The sequence below is a fragment of the Rhinoderma darwinii genome, chromosome 6 (genome assembly GCF_050947455.1).
Source record: "Rhinoderma darwinii isolate aRhiDar2 chromosome 6, aRhiDar2.hap1, whole genome shotgun sequence".
Classification (NCBI taxonomy): domain Eukaryota; kingdom Metazoa; phylum Chordata; class Amphibia; order Anura; family Rhinodermatidae; genus Rhinoderma; species Rhinoderma darwinii.
In genome coordinates, this window is record NC_134692.1 from 108,229,061 (window position 1) to 108,251,623 (window position 22,563).

The 22,563-nt window shown below is 39.0% G+C and overlaps 1 protein-coding gene across 1 annotated transcript in view; it reads right to left on the reverse strand.

The window, feature by feature from the left end:
- Positions 1 to 22,563, reverse strand: part of GRIN2A (glutamate ionotropic receptor NMDA type subunit 2A) — a 608,297-nt gene that overhangs the window by 222,820 nt on the left and 362,914 nt on the right. The window contains exon 4 of the mRNA XM_075830090.1: positions 19,913 to 20,505. Within this exon, the coding sequence (XP_075686205.1) occupies positions 19,913 to 20,505 (593 nt within the window). The remainder of the gene's footprint in view (positions 1 to 19,912; positions 20,506 to 22,563) is intronic.

Consider the following 22,563-nt stretch of genomic DNA (forward strand, 5'->3'; position numbering starts at 1 on the left):
TATCTGTATTTAGAGTTACCACTGTGTGTAGGGCTGGGCGATTTTGCAAATAAATAAAATCTAGATTTTTGTCAACCCTATAGACGATTTTTTATTTGATTCACGATTTTCAGATTTTTAGGAGTAATTAAGGAGTTACTGTGCATGCAATTCCTTTATTTCCAAAAAATACCAAGACACAATTCTTTTACATAAGAGAAATGCAGGCATAGTTATCCAATAATATATATTGATTATCAGGATTGTCCCTTAGAGTATGTGCACACGATAGCAGGCTTTTACGTCTGAAAAGACAGACTGTTTTCAGGAGAAAACAGCTGCCTCGTTTCAGTCGTAAATGCTCCTCCTCGCATTTTGCGAGGCTTCTCTGACAGCCGTAAATTTTGAGCTGTGCTTCATTGAGTTCAATGAAGAACGGCTCAAATTACGTCTGAAAGAAGTGCCCAGCACTTCTTTTGAGGAGGCTGTATTTTTACTCGTCGTCGTTTGACAGCTGTCAAACGACGACGCGTAAATGACAGGTCGTCTGCACAGTACGTCGGCAAACCCATTCAAATGAATGGGCAGATGTTTGCCGACGTATTGTAGCCCTATTTTCAGACGTAAAACGAGGCATAATACGCCTCGTTTACGTCTGAAAATAGGTCGTGTGAACCCAGCCTTAGCTGCTACGTGTGATCACGCTGACATAAAAGGGACAATGCTGATAATCATCATATATATATATATATATATATTTGGCTCAGAGAATAAGAAGAGCAACTATGAGTGCAGAGGAACGTCAGGAACAACAAGAAATAAATTCCCAAAACAAGGCATTAAGAAGGCAAAACCCTGAAGTAAGACAAGCCTGTAATGAACAACGTCGTTCTCAAAGACCACAATTATAAATACTTATCATTCCTCTTGCTAGCAAACCCGTGTAACGGGTTTTCTATACTAGTATAATAACTACCTAAAATAAATGTTACGTACAAATAGTATAAAGAATTCCATAGAAGCCATATACTTTTCAAATTTCCTTCCCCATACTCTTCTTCCCTACCCCACCACTTACAGTTTAAGGGAATGTTCTCACGGAAGAATTTTGCAGCGAAATCCGCGGCAAAATTCTACCTCCCATTCTTTTCAGTGGGAGTCAGACGCTTAATTTTCCCGCTAGCTGATTATTTCAGCTAGCGGGAAATAGAAGCGTCCTGCTTGTTCTTCGGGCCGAACCTCCATTTGATATCAATGGGAGGGAGAAATCTTCCTGCCGTTCAATGGCGGTTTTTGTGTCCGGAACCGCCACGCAAAATCCGGCGTGTGAGCTAGCCGGCGTGTGAGCTAGCCCTAAGGGGTAGCTCACACAGATTTTTCCTCAGGAATTTTGAGGCACATTTTGAACTGCCAGCGCTTTTCTTTTCCGCATTTTTAGCGATATTTTTTTGCCCGCACCCGCTGAATCTAACGAAAGAACCACATTAACCCCTTAACGCACCATGACGTAACTGTACGTCATGGTGAGCAGTAAGTTCGCGCACCTTGACGTACAGTTACGTCATTGCTTTGACAGTTAACCGCCGCGCGGCGCTACACCGCAGCGGCGGTTAACTGTGCAGCGTGTCAGCCCTGCTCTCCCCGTTGCCGATCAGCGGCCTGTCGCCGCTGATATCGGCAGTTAACCCCTTAATTGCGGCGCTCGATTTTGAACGCCACAATTAAGGTCTTTAGTGCCGATCGGCAGCCCCCATGTGAAATCACGGGGGCTGGCGATGGTACCCATGGCAACCGGACGCCAGACAATGGCTTCCGGGTTGCCATGTACAGAAGCCTATGAGGACCACCCCGAGGGTGGACGTCGTAGGCTTCCTGTCAGTGTGACTGTCACGTCACAATGACAGTTGAAATGCATTACACTACGTGTGTAGTGTAATGTATTCCAGCAGCGATCAGAGCTGCAAGTCTAAGTGTCCCCTAGTGGGACAAGTGAAAAAAGTAAAAAAAAGAATAAAAATGTTTTAAAAAAAGTGTAAAAATAAAAGTTAGAAGTGATATAAACAAGAACTGCTTTTTTTCCTATAATAAGTCTTTCATTATAGGAAAAAAAATGAGCACGTAAAAAAAAAGTACACATATTTGGTATCACCGCGTTCGTAACGACCCCAACTATAAAACTATAATATTATTTTTCCCGCACAGTGAACGCCGCAAAAAAAATAAACCAAAAACAATGCCAGAATCACTATTTTTTGGTCACCACCCCTCACAAAATATGTAATAAAAAGTGATCAAAAAGTCGCATGTACGCCAAAATTGTACCGATACAAACTACAACCCGTCCTGCAAAAAACAAGCCCTTACACAGCTTTTTTGACTGAAAAATAAAAAAGTTATGGCTCTCAGAATATGGTGACACAGAAAAGACATTATTTTCTAAATAAGTTATTTTATTGCGCAAACGCTGCAAAACATAAAAAAACGTATATACAAATGGTATCGCCGTAATCGTACCGACCCGCAGAATAAAGTATAATAGTCATTTATAGCCCAGGGTAAACGCTGTCAAAAATAAATAAAAATCATTGTCAGAATTGATGGTTTTTGGTCACCTTGCTTGCCGAAAAATTGAATAAAAAGTGATCAACAAAATCGCATGTACCCCAAAATGGTACCAATGAAAATTACAGATTTTCCCGCAACAAATAAGCCCTCACACGGCTCCGGTGGTGAAAAAATAAAAAAAGTTCCGGCTCCCAGATTATGGCGATGCAAAATGTGCAGAGTGTTCCAAAAGTGGATAAGATCGGGCACCATTTATCAGTGCGACACCGGCCACATATCTGTGGATTATTATTTATTTACCCCATTATTATACCCTCTTATTATGCCCCTGATGTACTCTGCCCAGCCTACATGTGCCCCAACATTATAAACTGAAATACCAGCAAAACGCCAGAGCTACTACCAAGCAAAATATGCGCTCCAAAAGCCAAATGGCGTCCCTCCCTTCTGAGCCCTACAGCGTGCCCAAACAGCCGTTTATGTCCACCGATATGGCATCGTACCAAAAAATGGTACCAATAAAAACGACAACTCGTCCCGCAAAAAATAAGCCCCCACACCGCTCTATTGACAGAAAAATAAAAAAGTAGTGGCTCTTGGAAAGCGGAGAGGAAAAACGAAAAAGCAAAACATGAATCAGTTCGTAAAGGGTTAATTACTTTCTAATGAAAAAACATTTATGACCACATGTGGGGTATTGCCGTACTCGGGAGAAATTGCTTTACAAACGTTGGGGTGCATTTTCTCGTTTATCCTTTGTGAAATTGAAAAAATTCAACATTTTAGTGGAAATAATGTTGATATTAATTTTCACGGCCTAATTCTAATAAATTCTGCAAAAGACGTGTGGGGCCTAAATGCTCACTATACCCCTAGATAGATTCGTTAAGTGGTGTAGTTTCCCAAATGGGGTTACTTTTGGGGGGCTTCCACTGTTTCAGTCTCTCAGGGGCAAATTCGACATGACACCCAAAAACATTCCAGCCAAATTTGAGCTCCAAAAGCCAAATAGCGCTCCTTCCCTTCTAAGCCCCGGTGTGGGTCCAAACAGTAGTTTATTACCACATATGGGGTATTTACGTAATCAGGAGAAATTGTTTTACAAATGTTGGGGCGCTTTTTCTCCTTTATTCCTTGTAAAAATTAAAAATGGCTACCTTTTTTCAGAAAAAAAGTAGATTTTCATCTTCACATACTAATTCAAATAAATTTAGCAAAAAAACTGTGGGTTCAAAATGCTAACTATACCCATAGATAAATTCCTTGAGGGGTATCGTTTCCAAAATGGGGTCACTATTGGGGGGTTTCCACGGTTTTCTTCCCTCCAGTGCATTGCAAACGCGACACGGCACTGAAAACTATTCCAGCAAAATCAGAAATCCAAAATCCAAATGGTGCTCCTTCTCTTCTGAGGCCTGCTGTGGGTCCAAACAGCAATTTATTACCACATATGGGGTATTGCTATAATCGGAAGACATTGCTTTACATATGTTGGGGTGTTTTTTCTACTTTATTCCTTGTAAAAATTTAAAATTTCCTAATTTTTTCACAAAAAAAGTAGATTTTCACCTTCACATACTAATTCAAATAAATTTAGCAAAAAAACTGTGGGTTCAAAATGCTAACTATACCCATAGATAAATTCCTTGAGGGGTATAGTTTCCAAAATGGGGTCACTTTTGGGGTGTTTCCACTGTTTTGGCAGCACAAGGCCTCCTCACACCTGACATGGTACCTAAAATATATTCTAATAAAATAGAGGCCCAAAATCCACTAGGTGCTCCTTTGCTTCGGAGGCCTGTGTTTCAGTCCATGACCGCGCTAGGGCCACATGTGGGGTATTTCTAAAAACTGCAGAATCTGGGCAATAAATCTTGAGTTGCATTTCTTGGGTAAAACCTTCTGTGGTACAGAAAAAATTTATTACAAATGAATTTTTGAAGAAAAAAAATGAAATTTGTAAATTTCACCTCTACTTTGCTTTAATTCCTGTGAAACGCCTAAAGGGCTAAAATACTTTGTGAATGCTGTTTTGAATACTTTGATGGGTGCAGTTTTCAAAATGGGGTGATTTATGGTGACTTTCTAATATATAAGGCCCTCAAAGCCATTTCAGAACTGAACTGGTCCCTGAAAAAATAGCCTTTTGAAATTTTCTTGAAAATATGAGAAATTGCTGCTAAAGTTCTAAGCCTTGTAACGTCCTAGAAAAATAAAAGAATGTTCAAAAAACGACGCAAACATAAAGTAGACATATGGGAAATATAAACTAGTATGTATTTTGTGTGGTATTACTATCTGTTTTACAAGTAAATACATAAAAATTTAGAAAAATGCTAATTTTTGCTAATTTTCTCTAAATCTTGGCGTTTCTTACAAATAAATATTGAATTTAATGACAAAATTTTTTCAGTATCATAAAGTACAACATGTCACGAGAAAACAATCCCAGAATCGCTTGGATAGGTAAAAGCATTCTGGAGTTATTACCACATAAAGTGACACATGTCAGATTGGCAAAAATGGGGCTGGTCCTGAAGGCCAAAACAGGCTTAGACACTAAGGGGTTAAAAAAAAACTTTCAGAAATGTTCTTCCTGCCTTCCAATAATTTCAATGGGAGCTCAGAGGCGGAAACAGTGGGAAGAAAGAACATGACACTTTTTTTTCCTCGAGCTACGAAAAGCCACCCAGTATAAAAAAAAATAAACACCTTTGCCTCCCTCTGAAATCGAAACTCTGTGTTAACTGACCCTAAAAGGGTATGTCACATAATAATATACAAAATGCTTGGTGGAGATTGTAATTTCTAACACTGTTACTACAGAATCACGTCAAGTCATTACCTTAGGGCATGTTCACACGTGGCGGAATTTCACTTAAATTCCGCTGCGGACACTCCGCAGCGTTAATCCGCAGCGGTGCCGTTTGTCCATTGACTTACACTTTAATTTAGCAGTGTTCGTTTAGACGAGGCGTAAAATTCCGCTGCGGAGCATAGGCTGCGGAGCGGAATTTGGTGTCCGCAGCATGCTCTGTCTGTTGCGGAGCAGTGGCGGACTCATGGCGGAATTTCTCCATTGACTTCAATGGAGAGTCAAAATTCCGCAATGAAGTCCGCAGATCATGTGTGCTGCGGAGCGTATTCGTTTTACTACCATGACATTTCTTCATTCTGGCTGGACCTATGTATTTCTAGGTCTACAGCCAGACTGAGGAAGTCAATGGGGCTCCCGTAATGACGGGAGCGTTGCTAGGAGACGTCGGTAAATAGTCACTGTCCAGGGTGCTGAAAGAGTTAAGCGATCGGCAGTAACTGTTTCTGCACCCGGGACAGTGACTACCGATCTCAATATACATGTATCTGTAAAAAAATAGATAAGTTCATACTTACCGAGAACTCCCTGCGTCTGTCTCCAGTCCGGCCTCCCAGGATGACGTTTCAGTCTAAGTGACGGCTGCAGCCAATCACAGGCCAAGCACAGGCTGCAGCGGTCACATGGACTGGCGCGGCATCCAGGGAGGTCGGGCTGGATGCCGAAAGAGGGACGCGTCACCAAGACAACGGCCGGTAAGTATGAAAATCGTTTACTTTCACTAGGGAAAGTGCTGTCCCTTCTCTCTATCCTGCACTGATAGGGAGAAGGGAAGCACTTTTCCCGCAGTCCGCAGCAGCTAGTCCGCATCAATGTACTGCACATTTTGTGCAGATCCGCAGCAGAATCTGCAACGCAGATTCTGTGCGGCATTGATGCGGACAGTTGCGGAGGAATTCCACCACGTGTGGTCATGCCCTAACTATTATTATCATTATTATTCTTGAGGTATATGGGGCATATGTATGTCATAGAGGGGGACCCCTGCTTGATACCTATTAGCCAGAATGGAGAGCTGCTAAGGAAGAATGGTTCCTGCTCCGGTCGACCCTGCCCGACCATGTACTAAATGTGTGGCCAGACGCAACTTCCCCGGCAATCTCCTTTGTTTTCTGGGGCAGCTTCCTTTTAAAAAGGAGTTATTTTATTGAGACAACCTCTTTAGCAATAGTAATAATAATATTTCAAATAATATTTAATAGCTGCCCATGTGTATTAACCCCTTTAGAACGCAGCAATTTTTTACATTTTGTCATCCCTGCATTCAGAAAGCATTTCTTTATTGTTCTGTCGACGTAGCTGTATGAGCAATAGTTTTTGTGGGATTAGATGTATTTTGAAACAGATCTGTTTTGGGGTACAAATAATGTATTCATAATTTTCACTAATTGTTTTTTGGGATTCTCTTTTACGGTATTGAATGTGCATTATAAATAGCATTATAAATAGCATAGTAACTTTATTCGATGCAATTATGCCAATACAAAGTTTATTTTGTTTTACTAAACTTGCACTTTAAAAAAACTCTTTTAGAAAATCATTGGTTTTTGTGTTGCTGCATTTTAAGAGTGATCATTTTTTATTTTTTCCATCTGTATGAGCTGTATTAGAGATAGTTTTTTTTTGTGGGAGAAGTTTAAGTTTTCATCAATACATTTTTGGGGTACATACAACTTTTTGATTACTTTTGATTTACTTTCTTTGGCCTGATGAAAAAAAAAATCAATTCTGGCATTGTTTTTTAAAGTGTTTTTCTATGCAGTTGATCATGCAGAATGAATAATACAATAATTTTCTAGTATGGGCCATTACGGATGCGGTGATAACAATTTTATATCGTTTTGTTTTTTTTAAGTAATTTTTCCATAATTAAGCATTTTGTATAGGCAAAAAAAAATGATTTTAGTTTTTTTCTGACTAGGGATTTTTTCCCGGCCTTGCACGAGGGTGTCAGCTATATGTTACAGCTGACACTGATTATATATATATATATATATATATATATATATATATATATATATATATATATATATATATATATATATTTATATATACATATATACATACATACATACATACACACACACACAGTACCTTATGTTATAAAGCTTTAATATGATAGGCATACTATAACTTGGATACTAGCTGGATACAATAGCTAGCACTAGCATGTACTCAAATGCTACCGTATGAACAATTTTAAAACAAAAGTAAGAACAGAGACAATGACATAAGAGTGTAATCGTTTGCAGACAGTGCCCGCTATCCTTCTGTACCAGTCGGATATCCAATAAACTCACGTTGATTGTACTTGCTTGTTTTTTATTGTCTCATGTATTTAAACCCCTCTTTATGTACAGCGCCCTGGAAGTTAATAGCTATAAAATAAATAACAAAATGCAAAATGGTACCAACAAAAACAAAAATAAATTTCTGCACCATGGACTGTGGCCCTCACACCTTTTACAAAAACAGCTCATTAAAGGGGTAGGGTCGTCACCACGGCACAACAGATTTAATAAAAGAAAGTGGCATAAACACTAGCAGCAGCTCGGAGCGGTCGTAGATTTCAAAATCAGGCGCACGGACAGCAGAAGATACGACTAACTTATTAAGAATTTGATAATGATGCAGGAGCTTCATAAATATGGCGTTCAGCCTGAATGACATATTGTTCAGGTATTTACACTAGAAAACCAGGGTAAGTATATATTTAAAAACCTGTGCCTCTGCTGCCAACAGAAATGAATGTAGCGTCTTTCACCAACAAAGAAATTAATTACTGATAAAAAACCTTTTCTTTGATCCACTTAAGGCCTCCTTCACACACAGAAAATGTATGCATTTTAAACTATATAAAAAACGCTTCTAAAAACGCTAGCGTTATTAAAATGAAGTATGCATTTTTTAAGGCGTTTTTAGTGACGTTTTTCATTTGGTAATTTTGTACATGCTTTTTTTCTGGCGTCTTTGAAGTCCTATAGAGAAGCCTATGGGAAAAAAACGCCTGAAAAAATGCTATACCCAGAGCATGCTGGTTTTTGAAAAAAATGACACGGACCACAAAATTGCCTCAAAAATGGCACAAACCAAAACACAGTTGTGTACTGCATTTGATATTTTACTATAGTCTTTAATGTAACTTGTGTCACTAAAAAAAAAGCAACAAAAACGCAGCAAAAAATGCCATTACAACGCCACAACAAAACGCACAAAAACACAACAAAAAGCTATGTGTGAATCCAGCCTAATGCCACCTATTTTGAACAACAAAGTTAGTATTTAATTTATAATGATACATTTTTATCATGGAGAAAATGCCGTTTTTTTTAACATATATTCTATTGCTATCTACCAAATGAGTAAGGAGGTATCTTTTGACCTGACAAGTACATTTGATCAAACAACTCAAATACATTTGTCATAATTGTTGGCCCTCTATTGCAACTCCCTATATACTATAATTCAATCGTACTATAATTCAATTCAATCGTACATAACTATGCTGCTAGGAGCCCGGCTCCCTGCAGTGTGTTCGGTCCGGGACTTGCGGCCGAAATACGTTCCGTCCTTTACGGACGTAACATGCTCGTGTGAACCCAGCCTAATTGTTTTAGGGAGACAGGGGATAAGCAGCTGCTAGGTGCAGATATAGACATGCTTATCTCCTGCTTGAAGAAAGCTTCGGGCATGTTAAAATCCAAAATGCCAAACCTTGCTTCCCTCAATAGCAGACAAGGGGACAGTGGGACTGCTTACATGCAGCAGTTTTGCAGTTAGCACGGAAACCGCAGCAAATCGTGGTAAAAATGTATGCGTTCTTTCGGTGCGATTTTTGGCCTCGCGGCAAAAATGCTTCCTAACCGCGCCATGTAAACATACTCTAAGGCATCTGTTCATAACGGGGCCATGACCATTACAGCATGGCAAATCCGTTTTAAAATAAATACCAACAAATCCTGACGGATCCCATTTACTTAGTGCGGAGAGTGTGTTTGGCAGCAAGAATAGTGCTGCAGAATAGGCTATACTTTCAAAGACATTGGAACCTAACATAACAGAATACAGTGGCAGTGTGAACAGAGCCTTACACAGTTACAAGATGTAATATTGTACTTGAACTTGGATTTTTGATTATTTAGTAATGAACATAAAATATTGTTAGGCCAAAGTCATGAATATGTATTTTTGTGACTTTTTTTTTTTTTTTAAACACAGAGCCATAAAATAGAAGTAATAAATACATATTCACAGTTAAAATAACATCCGGTGATGTTTGGACAGAAGAAAATACAATGAATCCAGTGCCTACCACAGTGTTCACCTTTACACTATGATGGGGCGGCTGTCCTGTTAAATATTCCCTTTCAGGGCAGACATGAGCCTATTATAAAGCAGAACGTGACAACTCCACTCCACTCAGTAAACCGCACTTGTCACAAATGCTTCTCATTTTCTTTCACAAATAATTCCTGTCACCACTGTGCTCTGAATACAACCATTTACAATTTGAATAGAGTATAATGGAAAGCCATCCGGTGGGGTAGAAGGAGAATATAAATATACCACCGTCACAAACAAAATACAAATCAACACTGGCTGTTTCTGAATCAGAACCACGTCTTCCCATTCAGAACTCCAGAATAATGTCTACAAGTGTTCACTGTCTATTAAATGTTAACAGGATTTTTCAGGAATATACATTGATGTCCTATCCTTAGGATAGGCCTTCACTGTGGGTTGAGTCAAAGTCCAACCCCTTATATGCCCACCCTCCCGAGACCCCCACTGTTTATCTTTGTACTGTGTGACCATACGTGAGGCTGTGCTGGGTACTGCAGCTCAGCTCCATTCAAATGTGCCTGGGCAAATATTAAATGGCCCGAGGCACTCCAGTAAGGCCTTTGGCTCTGCTGATTGGTGTGTGTCCCAGGGGTTGGACCTCCCCCGATAACACATTGATAATTCATAATGGGCCATCAATGTGTATTCCTGGAAAACACCTTTAGATTCTCTATCTTACTAAGTTGAATAGTACAAAAAAATCTACAGGCTAAATCTTGAGTATTGATAACCAATTAAATTTTATTTTTAGACTTTAGCCGTTTGAGACCGTAGACACTTTTGAAAAGACACTTGATGTTGAGTGGCACATTTCCATAATCAGTGAAATGGACCCCCTAGAGTCATGTAACATACCTGGACAGTTCTTTATTTCGCTCTGGTCCCTCAAAGCACATGCAATTACAAAACTGTTGCACGTTACGGGGCTATACCGGAGAAGTTCCCACTTTAAGCTACTGTCATTGTCATAGACTTGCTGTGAGTCGCAAAATGTGTGCAACCCAATGTGCCCATGATATGATAACCTTTTAAAAACTGTTTGTGACTTTTTTCTATGGCACAATGCCATTATGTAGATTTATGACTAGATCAATTTATTCATGTAAGTGCTCACAATAGTTAAATACTAATATTTACATTGTTTTCTACTGCAATACCAAGAAAAAACTCCTTAGAGTCAATTCACATTAAGGTCTTATGTGACTTTCGCACCCAGCACGTGCTAAACAGAAGTAATACTACCCAAGTAGAATCAGGTGCAATATACGAATCTTCATATCCTTAAGAAAGATACCCGAGAGATGATGGATTCCAAGTCTAAATTGACTGGACCATCAAGACTATTCCAGATAAGGTACAAATATTGAACAGTGCAAAATATTATGTGTCCAAACAGGTCTTCATTAAGGTCTGCCTTATAACGTGTATCACTGTTCAATATATTTACCTGATTTGTAATGTTCATAATGGTCCATCTAATTTCCATATGACACTGTTTCAGCAAGTGTCCATCATATGTAACTGATCTTTCTTCTGGATACACAGTGACACATAGTGGCTTTTTTTCTATTCAAAAGTGGTGCACCTTCATGCGCCTTGAGCAACTTCTTTGTTGATCATGCTGCTTTTTTGTGCTTAATGTCTCATTAAAGTAGTTGTCTAAACAATGTCCTGTTAGGGCTACGAACATTATATAGGAGGGTCCTCTTCTATTATCCAGAATGGACAGAATCTATCAAAGAGTAGCCCCCATTATAACAGACATGGCCCCGCCATGTCTCCTACCCCCATTTTAACTCTCTACACTTGCACTCTCTATCATTCAACTTTTTTTAGTCATTATTCTATGCTTTTTTTCTTTTATTCTAATGGGAATCACTCACATTTTTTAAAAGAAATATATGAACCAAGCATAGACTGAAAATACAGTTAATATGCCTGAAGCCGTCAAAGTGTGATTAACAACTATGCTGGTGTACTTTCAGGACTGTACTGAGTGAATTGCTTGACTCCCAGCAGTAATACTTTGTATGGTTTATATTGTTCCAGTGCATTAAAAGGCAACATTTTCAATAGCTTTACTCTGTCTAGTACAAAAATAAAAGCCATCATCTGCTCAGCATCATGTTGAGATACAAACCATATCAGAAAAAAAGATTATATAGCCAAACATATACAAAAATGGGGGCTACTCTTTGTAAAAAAAATTCTGTCTGTTGTGGCTATATGCTCCTTTTTTTCTGATATGGTTTGAATATGCTTGGAGTGGTCTATTGATTTATCATGGGAGGGTGTTTATCCGAGCATTACCTAGCCAAAAATATAAATGTGATTGGAGTTTGTATATTGATAATCATGTTGAGATAGTCTGATGGAAAAAAAATCACTACCTCATGAAACACCATTGGGAGGAATATATCAAAAGGTTTACAATATTTATCTAGTGTAAAAAATAGTTGCACCATAGTTGCACTAAAATGTATGGCTCTTTTTTAAGCCGGGAATAATTCTAGGGGCAGACCCACCCCCCCCCCCCCACACACAGAATGACAATTTCAGCATAACTTACAGCAGATCTTGGCATTAGTTAGGGTGCAGATCTACATCTGCTCATAGCGGGCATACATTTACAATTCTCTTGAAAGGACAGTCAAAGTTGCACCAATATATTCAAAGCTGTGCACCTAATAATATATTTGTCGCATTTTCTGCCAAAGTAATTATTTTTAGACTACTGGGTGTGAATTAAACAATGGTTCTACACCAGTTTTCCAGAAAAGAAAAGTTGCAACAGAAATTGAGTTTTTAACCCGTTTCTGCCGCTTTCGACACTTAAAAAAACAACTAATTGGTGGAGTTTAATAGAAAAGGGCAGTGCCACTCACAGCCCACTGTATCTTTTATAATTTATGCCAGAAACTGTAATAACTTGTTGCGGAAATCTATTCTAGCTCCTGGCTAGTGTAGAGTTTTTTTCTTAGTGGCACACAAACAGCCAGTGATAGTTACAAAGTTAATACGGTCCAAAAAAGACATAAGTCCATCAAGTTCAAGCAAGGGATGGGGGAAGAAAAGGGATGGGGAATTTATAGAACTTTGTTTTACCCTTATTCAGCCAGAGGAATATTTAATCTGACTGGATGTACGTTCAAACAAGAATTCTACACATTGACATAGGAGCTGATATTTTTTAGTTCTATGTAATTACCTAAGTCGTCTTTAAAGCCATCTCCTGTCCCTGCTGTGACGGCTCCTGCGGTAGACTATGCCATAGATTCACCGTTCTCACAGTAAAGAAGGCTTGTTGCCTCTGGAGAATGAAACTTTTTTTCTCCAAACAGCGGGAGTGCACTCTTGTCTTTTGTTGGGATTTTACATGGAACATGTTTTCACTATATTTCATGTTAAGTTAATCATGTCCACACCTTAGTTCAAGGCTAAATAGGTTTCATTCTTTTAATCTTTACTCATAACTAAGATTCTCCATGTTCCTTATTAGTTTAGTTGTACTTTTTAGTATTTTTTCCAACTCCAGGGCATCTTTTCTATGAAATGAACTGCATATTCTAGATGAGGCCGCACTAATGCTTTGTAAAGTAGTAATATTATGTCCCTGTCTGCGAGTCCATGCCTCTTTTAATACACGACAATAGCTTGCTGACCTTAGAAGCCTCTGATTGACATTGCATGCCGTTATTTAGGGTATGATCTACAACACTCCCAGTTTAGCTCCATCTAGGACAAATGATGCTCCTCTTAATAATTTTGTTGCATCTTACTTCTGCTTGTTTCCTATTAAGACTGGTGTACGAAATGTGAGTCTTAATAAATCTCCTCGATTGGTTTTTAATAGGTTACAAGCCGGTGGCATTGCATTAATTCCATGCAGATCCACCTGATTTCCTAATAAATTTACACTGGTAAGCCCATTTATACCAGGTCACCGGGGTGGGCTGGGCCGGGGGGCATGTATCCCCCAGGCCAGTCAATCAGTAGACACTTAGGGCCACACCAACTTGAGTCCAGGGCCCTGCGTGCCCACTGGCAACATGGCCCGTAAGAGCAGTTGCGTATGCAGGACACGGATACAACTAACGGGGCTGGTGAGACAACATAAACTTTGGTTCTGCTCCCCACTTTTTTGTGATGCAGTCGTACCACTGGAAGAGGCCTGGTCAGAAGAAACCAGGTCTGCATCGCTGGAGGATAGGACGGCATGGGAATGGGGACAGGTGAGTGTGGTATTATCTACATTGGCGCTCTGACATTTTACAGGGGGCTGTGTGCCACTTTACGTGGGGCAGTGTTGCACCAGAGGGGGCCATGTGGCACTATACAGGGGCAGTGTGGCACTATACAGGGTGCGATGTGGCATTATACAGGGCGCAGTGTGGCACTATACAGGGAACAGGTGTGGCACTTTACAGGGGACAGTGTGGCACTATACAGGGGACAGTGTGGCACTATACAGGGGACAGTGTAGGACTACATGGGGCAGTGTGGCACTATACAGGGGGAGGGGGAAACTACATACATGAGCAGTGTTTGGCTCTATCTACATGGGCAGTGTGTGGCACTATCTGCATAGGCACTGTGGCGCTATCTACAAGGGCACTGTGGCACTATATACATAAGCACTGTGGCACTATCTACATGGGCACTATCAAGAGGGGGCAGAAAGAGGCATTATTACTGTGTGGGGGCACAAATGGGGCACAGTTAATGAAGGGGCACTTTTATTGTGTCAAGCACCAATTAATCAATATTACCATCTGGGGCACTTATAGGGTGGGTATATGTGGGGAGGATTTTGGAAAAGTGAAGAACCAACATGTGTGTGTGTCAAATTATGCACATATGAGTCATGGCTGGAAGAAGTCGTCATGACGGTCTGGGCCGGATGGAGAAGAAAGAGAACAACTCCCTTCATAGAAAAAGTCAACTGTGAGTCACTGGATTTATAGAGGAGCTGTCACCTCTTCTGACATGTCTGTTAGAGTAAATCGTTGTATTCCCCAGATAACACTTCAGAAGCATCTTTACTTAGAACTCTATGTTGTGACATTCATCTGTTATACCTCCTAGAAATGTATGAATAAAGCCTACATGGAGACTTTTTGTGATGCAACTAAATAATTTTACTGTGGAGCTATAGATTCAGTACACTGCAATACATTAAGTTGCAGGCAATCTTGTGGACTGAAGCATGTTAGGAGAGGTGACAAATACTTTTTGTTATAGATTTTGCCTGTAACTGTGTCTGATCAGTACTGTATGCTCTTATGTGGTCTGCAGCGTGACGATACTCGACATAACGTCTGTGTAGAACTGGTATCTGACCACTGTATAGTCTGCGGAGTAATAATACTCTGCAGAGTGCTGTGTAGAACTGGTATCTACCACAATATTGTCACTGTATGGGGGTATTATTGGTTATATTGGTGCTTGTATAGTGGTAGCATACTGTTGTCCCTGACTGAAAAGCGATGCCTGTCCTTGAACATATGATTAGTCATTTCTATGTTCAATTTTTGTTTTTCTCCTTGTGTTGATAGAGTGGTCTACATATTTAGGAAAGTAGCATGGGGCGGTACCAATTAAAGTGACATTTTCCATTTCCTTCCCCCCTTATAGATTTCAAACCTTTATAATAGTAATAGTCGGCATATAATATATAGTAATTGGGATGGGGGGGGGGGTCTGTAGCCGGCATGTAATACATAATATTAAGGGAGAGGTTTCTGTAGCCTGCATGTAATATATAGCAATGGGGAAGGGGGGTCTCTATCCAGCATATAATATATATTAATGGGGTAGGTCCATTAGCCTGCATGTTATATATAGTAAGGAGGGGTCTCTAGCATGCATTTAATTTAAAGTAAGGGGGAGGGGGGTCTCCAGCCTGCATATAATATATAATAAGGGGGAGGGAGTTCTCCAATAGTTGGATCCCCACTTATATAGCATTTATCCCCTATCAAGTGGAAAGGTGATAAATGTTTTTGCCCAGAATATACGTTTTAATATACCCTAACTTGCGCTATTTAGGAAAGAAAAAACTTTGTTGTGATCAGAAAAATATATGGGGCTTGAACTTTCTCACATTCCCCTTCAATACTGTGAAATTACCTCCCATATTTGTCTCTACAAGTCTATGGAAATCATTGCACTATAAAATATAATAATCCTCACAATTAGATTTTGTTATGTTGCTATTATATTTTACTATTGATTATTGTGATATTGTTGTGGCAGTGCTGTTCTCGATACTGTATATTGTCTCATTTTTCACACTGTTTAGCTTTATGTCTACATGTTTACCTGCTGTTGTTATCCTCTGTTCTGCATGTTTTATGAACTATCACAATCTGATCAGTGAATTCTTTCTAAATCTTTACAAATAGCATTAATATTTCATTCCTGTTGAGAGTTCCTATGAATATTGTGTTAACGTGTATTGCCATCCCAGTGATATTCTGTACACAGCGCTTAATGTTGTGTTATTATAAGAATATATACATTTTCTTTTATAGTGTTAGTTTATGTGTTTTCGTTATTGCACTTTGTAAAGAGGTTTCTACTTTTAAGTCTTGGCACATCACTGAGATATGACGTCAATATACAGTATAACATTTGTCTGAAGCATCCACTGGGCTCTTCTGACATGTCTAAATTAAGTAAACCCCTAAAAATGTACATATAATTAAGATGTTGCATGTATGGTTTTTTTTCCCCTCATGGCTTTGTAGTTTAATCTTTTCAGGACCAGACTCATTTTTATTTTTATGGTTTTCTTTTTTCCCCCCCGTTATCAAAAGGTCATAACTGTTTTATATTTTTCGTTGACACAGCCATATGAGGGCTTAATTTTTACGGGACAAGTTGTACTTTCTAATGGTACTATTTAATATTATGTGTGATGTACTTCGAAGCTGGGAAAAAAATCTGAATGGGGTGGAATTGGAAAAAAACAGCCGTTCCTCCATTTTCTTATGGGTTTAGTTTTTACAGTGTTCACTATACGGCGTAAATGACACATTATCTTTATTCTGTGGGTAAGTACGATCATGGTGATACCAAATTTATATAGTTTTTGTTATGTTTTAGTACCTTAAAAAAAAAAAAAAAAAAAAGTACGTTTGAAAGAAACAAAAAATGTTTTCCATCGCCATTTAGTGACCCCCATAACTTCTTTACATTTCTGTGTACAGAGCTGTGTAAGGCGTCTTTTTGTATGTGGAATGATGTAGTTTTTATTAATATCATTTGGGGGTAAGTTGGGCATTTTGATCACTTTTTATTACATTTTTTTGTGGGAGTTAAAGTGGCAAAAAAACTGAGATTCGGCTATTTTTACCTTTTTTCCCGTTATGGTGTTTGCCGTATTGGATCGATTTTTATAGACATAGTTTGGGCATTTACAGACGTGGGGATACATAATGTGTTTATGTTTATTTTTGTTTATTTATTTTTATATGTGAAAGGAGGTGATTTTAATTTTTATATTTTGTTTTATTTTTTAGGGGGCTTGAACCTGCGATAATTAAATCGCTTATGCCATAGACTGCAATATTGCATTCTATGGCAAAATTAGTGCATTGCTATCAGGTCTCAATAGCAATCTTCCTCTAGCAGAGCTGGGAGTGTTCACAAGGCTCCCAGCTGCTGGAGGAGTACACCGGCTCTCACGATCTTGCCATATGGGAGCCAGTGACTGGCCGCAAAGTGAAAGGGGCTGTGAAAAAACCCTCAGATGCCGGTTGTCACATCATAAATGTCATAAATTTTTCTGATCGCAAGCATTGCTGTTGGGTCCCTGCTGTGCAACACAGAAATGCTATTGTAACTATTAGGCTATGTTCACACAGAGTTTTTTTGCAGGCGGAATTTCTGCCTTAAAATTCTGTTTGGAAGTTTGAGGCAGATTTTCCTCTCCCTGCACACCGATTTTCGCGGCGTTATTCGCCCGCGGCCATTGAGTGCCGCGGGCATAAAACGGTGCGAAATACGCTTTCTCTGCCTCCCATTTAAGTCAATGGGAGGTCAGAGGCGTAAACTCCCGAAGATAGGGCATGTCGCTTCTTTCTCCCGTGAGCCGGTTTTACCGCTCGCGGGATCAAGACACCTCCGCCTCCTATTGAAATCAAAGGGAGGCATTTTCGGGCCGTTTTTGACAAGTTTTTTGGCGCGGTTTCCGCGTCAAAAAACTTGTCAAAAAAACTCTGTGTGAAAATAGCCTTAGGGTATGTCCACACGCTTAACAAGATACGGCTGAAAATATGGAGGTGTTTTCAATGGAAAACAGCTCCTGATTTTCAGCTATTTTTTAGTTAACTAGCGATTTTTGCAGACATTTTTGGAGCTGTTTTTCTATTGAGTCAATGAAAAACAGCTCCAAAAACGGCTCAAGGTGTGACATGCACTTCTTTTTACGGGGCGTCTTTTTATGCGTCGTTATTTGAAAATGAGGCGTAAAATAACGCCCCATCAGAACAGAAGGCCGTACTTCCCAATGAAAGCAATGGGCAGATGTTTGTAGGTGTTCTGCTTACGATTTTCAGCCGGTTTTCGGGACGTTTACGGCCCGGAAAACTGCTGAACATAGCCCGCGTGAACATACCCTTAGAATAATGCCTCATCTTGGAGCCGCTTTAAAGAGTTTAAAAAGAAAATCTTTAGCTGCAGAAGTGGCTTTGCATCCTTGTATCATCAATTTTTCAGAATGAACAGGTGTGATATCATATCAATAAGAATGCAATAAAATGACTTTACAAAAACACGTTCATAATAAGTGATGCCCATTATATTCATAAAGTAACTCTACCAGGCACTGGACAGAAGTATATTGTGAAGAGCTTTGGTGGCAGTGGGGGTCTAAGTTAATCGGGGGGCCTGAGATACAGAGCGCTGAGCAATTATATGAAGTAGAAATGTAACTCTGTGAGTAAATTACAGCATTTCAGTAATTTTTATGAAGTTTGTGTGCGTGTGTGTGTGTGTGTATGTGTGTGGGTATGTGTATGTGTATGTGTGTGGGTATGTGTGTGTGTGTGTGTGTGTGTGTGTATATGCATGTATGTATGTGGCTGTATGCGTATGTGTATGTGTGTGGGTATGCGTGTGTGTGTGTGTATGCATGTATGTGTGTGGGTGTATGCCTATATGTGTGTGTGTGTGTGTGTGTGTGTGTGTGTGTATGCGTGTGTGTGTGTGTGTGTGTGTGTGTGTGTGTATGCGTGTGTGTGTGTGTGTATGTGTGTGTGTATGTGTGTGCGTGTGTGTATGTATGTGTATGCGTGTGTGTATGTGTGTATGTGTGTGCGTGCGTGCGTTTTAAGTACAGAGGAGAGAAGACAAAAAAGATCTGGTTTTGATTTAAAATATTATCCTTTCCCCATTCACTGCAAAAAAAACAAAAAACATCTCTAATGAATATTGTACCTCTGTGTGCCTCCAATTTCATACAATTTTATTTATGCAGAATCCCTGAGAAACAAAAACGAAGGCATGTTCTATCACGTGTCATATTACGGAAGTATTCTCTCCTAGAAGTATTGCTTGTAGAGGAGAATACGGTGCTATACAGAGCAATTATATGGTGGCACACAGATGGCCTATGTCTCTGTATTATGATGCCATAGGGACCCCCATTTGCCATCGTCCAGGCTCCATACATAGTGATCAATTATCTTTAAGATGCAAACTACTGATGATTGTACACACGGTTACATTTACATTAAATACACACACATACAAGCCAACGGTTTTTCACATTTTAAATGTATGTTGTGGAATCAGTTGTATGACAATTTCAGCTCTGCTACAAATGCACCTCTGTATAAGTGTGTGGTGCAAAACAACGGGTATAAAAATGGTAAATTATTTTGGAAAATCTCATGCCATAAATGTTCTACTGTCGTTCTACCTAACAGAATGTTGACAAAGCAGCATGCCAAATAACATAATCTTACGTGAAATCAGGGAGACCAGTCACCCCGCGGACCTTCATCTCCTGAAAGTAATATACTGTATGAGGAGCTGGGAGCTATTCTACATGCATTGTGGGCTTGGAATCTAAAAAAATCACAAGCTGGCATTCATTGATCTGACTGGTAATCATTTGGGTTATTGAGGAATGCAAAGTCTTACTCGTTAAATGTGTGAGTTGGCATCTCATCCCGTTCATTTTGACCATAACAGCTTGTCCTGGCTTCTGGAATGACTGAATATGTGTCCAACATGGCTGATGCAGCTGTGGCGATAATTCCAAGGCCATCTCTTACTCTGGATTCCAAGGTGTAGTCCCAATCGTCGTAAGATACAGAAACTAATCCAGATGGAAATTCAAATGGTATTACTTCTGTGTTACCTGTCACCAGATTAGAAACAATCCAAATGTAACCGTATCCCATAAGGCCTAAAGAGCGTGATTCTTCAAAAATGTTAATTGATTCATCCTTTGAACAATAAAGGAGTATAACAGAAGAATGGATCCTCTTCAGCTGAGTAAGGGTTTGTGCATCAGTATATGATGCGTCCAGAGTAATTACATTCTGCACGTCCCAATCCACAAAGCTATTCTCCACAGTGGTTTTTATGAAACTTATAAAGTCTCGATATCCGGGGAAAGTGCTTGTTATAACAGAGAAAACATGCCAGTCATATTCCTCCATAATACTGAGCATGACTCTAGCTTGCTGTGTGATGGAAGCTCCAAACTGGAAGAAGGTTGACATTGCATCCTGTAAAAGAACAGGAAAAAAATATGAATAATCAGAAAGGAAATAATCACTATGAATATTATTAACTCCAAGTATGACATTCATGGTGAAGAATATGCAGATCTGGAATTTCCAGGTACATATTAAATATCGAATAAAGTACATCAAGAACATAGGTTAGGTAATACATTACTCATTCCTGCTTTGTAACAGCTTAATGGGATCCTAAATGGAACGTTATTAAGAAGTTGGATACGGTCCTGGAACCACAGCGCAATGGTAGTAGTTAGAAAATGGCCCAAAGATATTGAAATTTATTTGCTTTGAGCATTATAAGACATGCCCTCCATTGGATTTGAAGTTGTAAAGAACTTGAAGCTATGTGAGAACTTGAACCTATGTGAGTGTCCACTCCACTTAGAGTACTTTGGATCATTCAAAAAGTTTGCTTTTCTGTATGTTCATTTTAATGCTTTACTGTGGCAATGAAACACATACAGACATTAAAGAGGCTCTGTCACCAGATTATAAGTGCCCTATCTCCTGCATAATCTGATCGGCGCTGTAATGTAGATAACAGCAGTGGTTTTTATTTTGAAAAACGATAATTTTTGAGCAAGTTATGAGCAATTTTAGATTTATGCTAATTCGTTTCTTAATGACCAACTGGGCGTGTTTTTACTTTTTACCAACTGGGCGTTGTAAAGAGAAGTGTATGATGCGGACCAATCAGTGACCAATCAGCGTCATACACTTCTCCTTGCTCCAGCCCATTGTTACAGTGTGATTGTGCAGTGAAAGAAGCTGGGCTGGAACAATGAGAAGTGTATGACGCTGATTGGTCACTGACTGGTCACTGATTGGTCAGCATCATACACTCCTCTGTACAACGCCCAGTTGGTAAAAAGTAAAAACACGCACAGTTGTCTATTAAGAAACTAATTTGCATAAATCTAAAATTGTTCATAACTTGCTCAAAAATGATTGTTTTTCAAAATAAAAACCATTGTTGTTATCTACATTACAGCGACGATCAGATTATGTAGGAGATAGGCCACATATAATCTGGTGACAGAGCCTCTTTAAGTTGAATACATCAAATTCTTAAATTTATTCAAGATATCAAAGTTTTTCATCATGTTAAATGCACAGAATGCATAGTAAAAAATGTAAGAGTTGAAAAGCATATTTTATAACTATTAACAAGTACACATTTGTGGTCACATATAGACATTGTGCCTGAGGACCATACCCTGCATCTAGCTTCAAAAACAAAAACATCAACACAAGTTACCCTGGTGAGCCACTGTGACGAATGAATGTGGAAAATCGAAAGGAAAAGAGAAAAAGAAAGAAAAGTAATTGGAAAAATAGTAAAAACCTATCACAGTCGAACATATTAATTCAGTGTGGAAAGTCTTAATAATCTAAATGTATCCCGTGAACTATTATTTAACCCCTTAATGACCAGGCCTTTTTGGGCATTAATGACCAAGCACTATTTTTAGCTTTTTTCACAGTCGTATTTCTAAGAGTCATAAAAAAAATAATTTTTCCGTCGACATAGCCGTATGAGGGCTTGTTTTTTTCGGGACGAGTTGTATTTTTCAAATGCACTATTTTTGGGTGCACATAGCATATTGATTAACTTTTATTAACTATTTTTGGGGTGGGGAATTGCTTTTCCAGGATTTTTTTTCACGTTTTAAACTTATGTCATTCACTATGCGGCATAAATAAGATGTTAGTTATATTCTATGGGTCGGTACAGTGGCGGCGATACTAAATATGTATAGTTTTTTATGTTTTACTACGTTTACATAGTAAAAATATTTGAAAAAAATGTATTTGTTTTTGCATCACCACATTTCAAGAGCCGTAACTTTTTTTTTTCCATCGATGTAGCCATATGTGGGCTTGTTTTTTGTAGGACCAGGTGTAGTTTTTATTGCTTCTATTTTAGGGTACATGGGACTTATTGATTAGCTTTTATTTGGGGGGAAGAAAAAAAGGAATTTTGCCATTGTTTTTATTTGTTGTTTTCTTGTACGCCGTTTACCCAGCTGTTTAATCAATGTG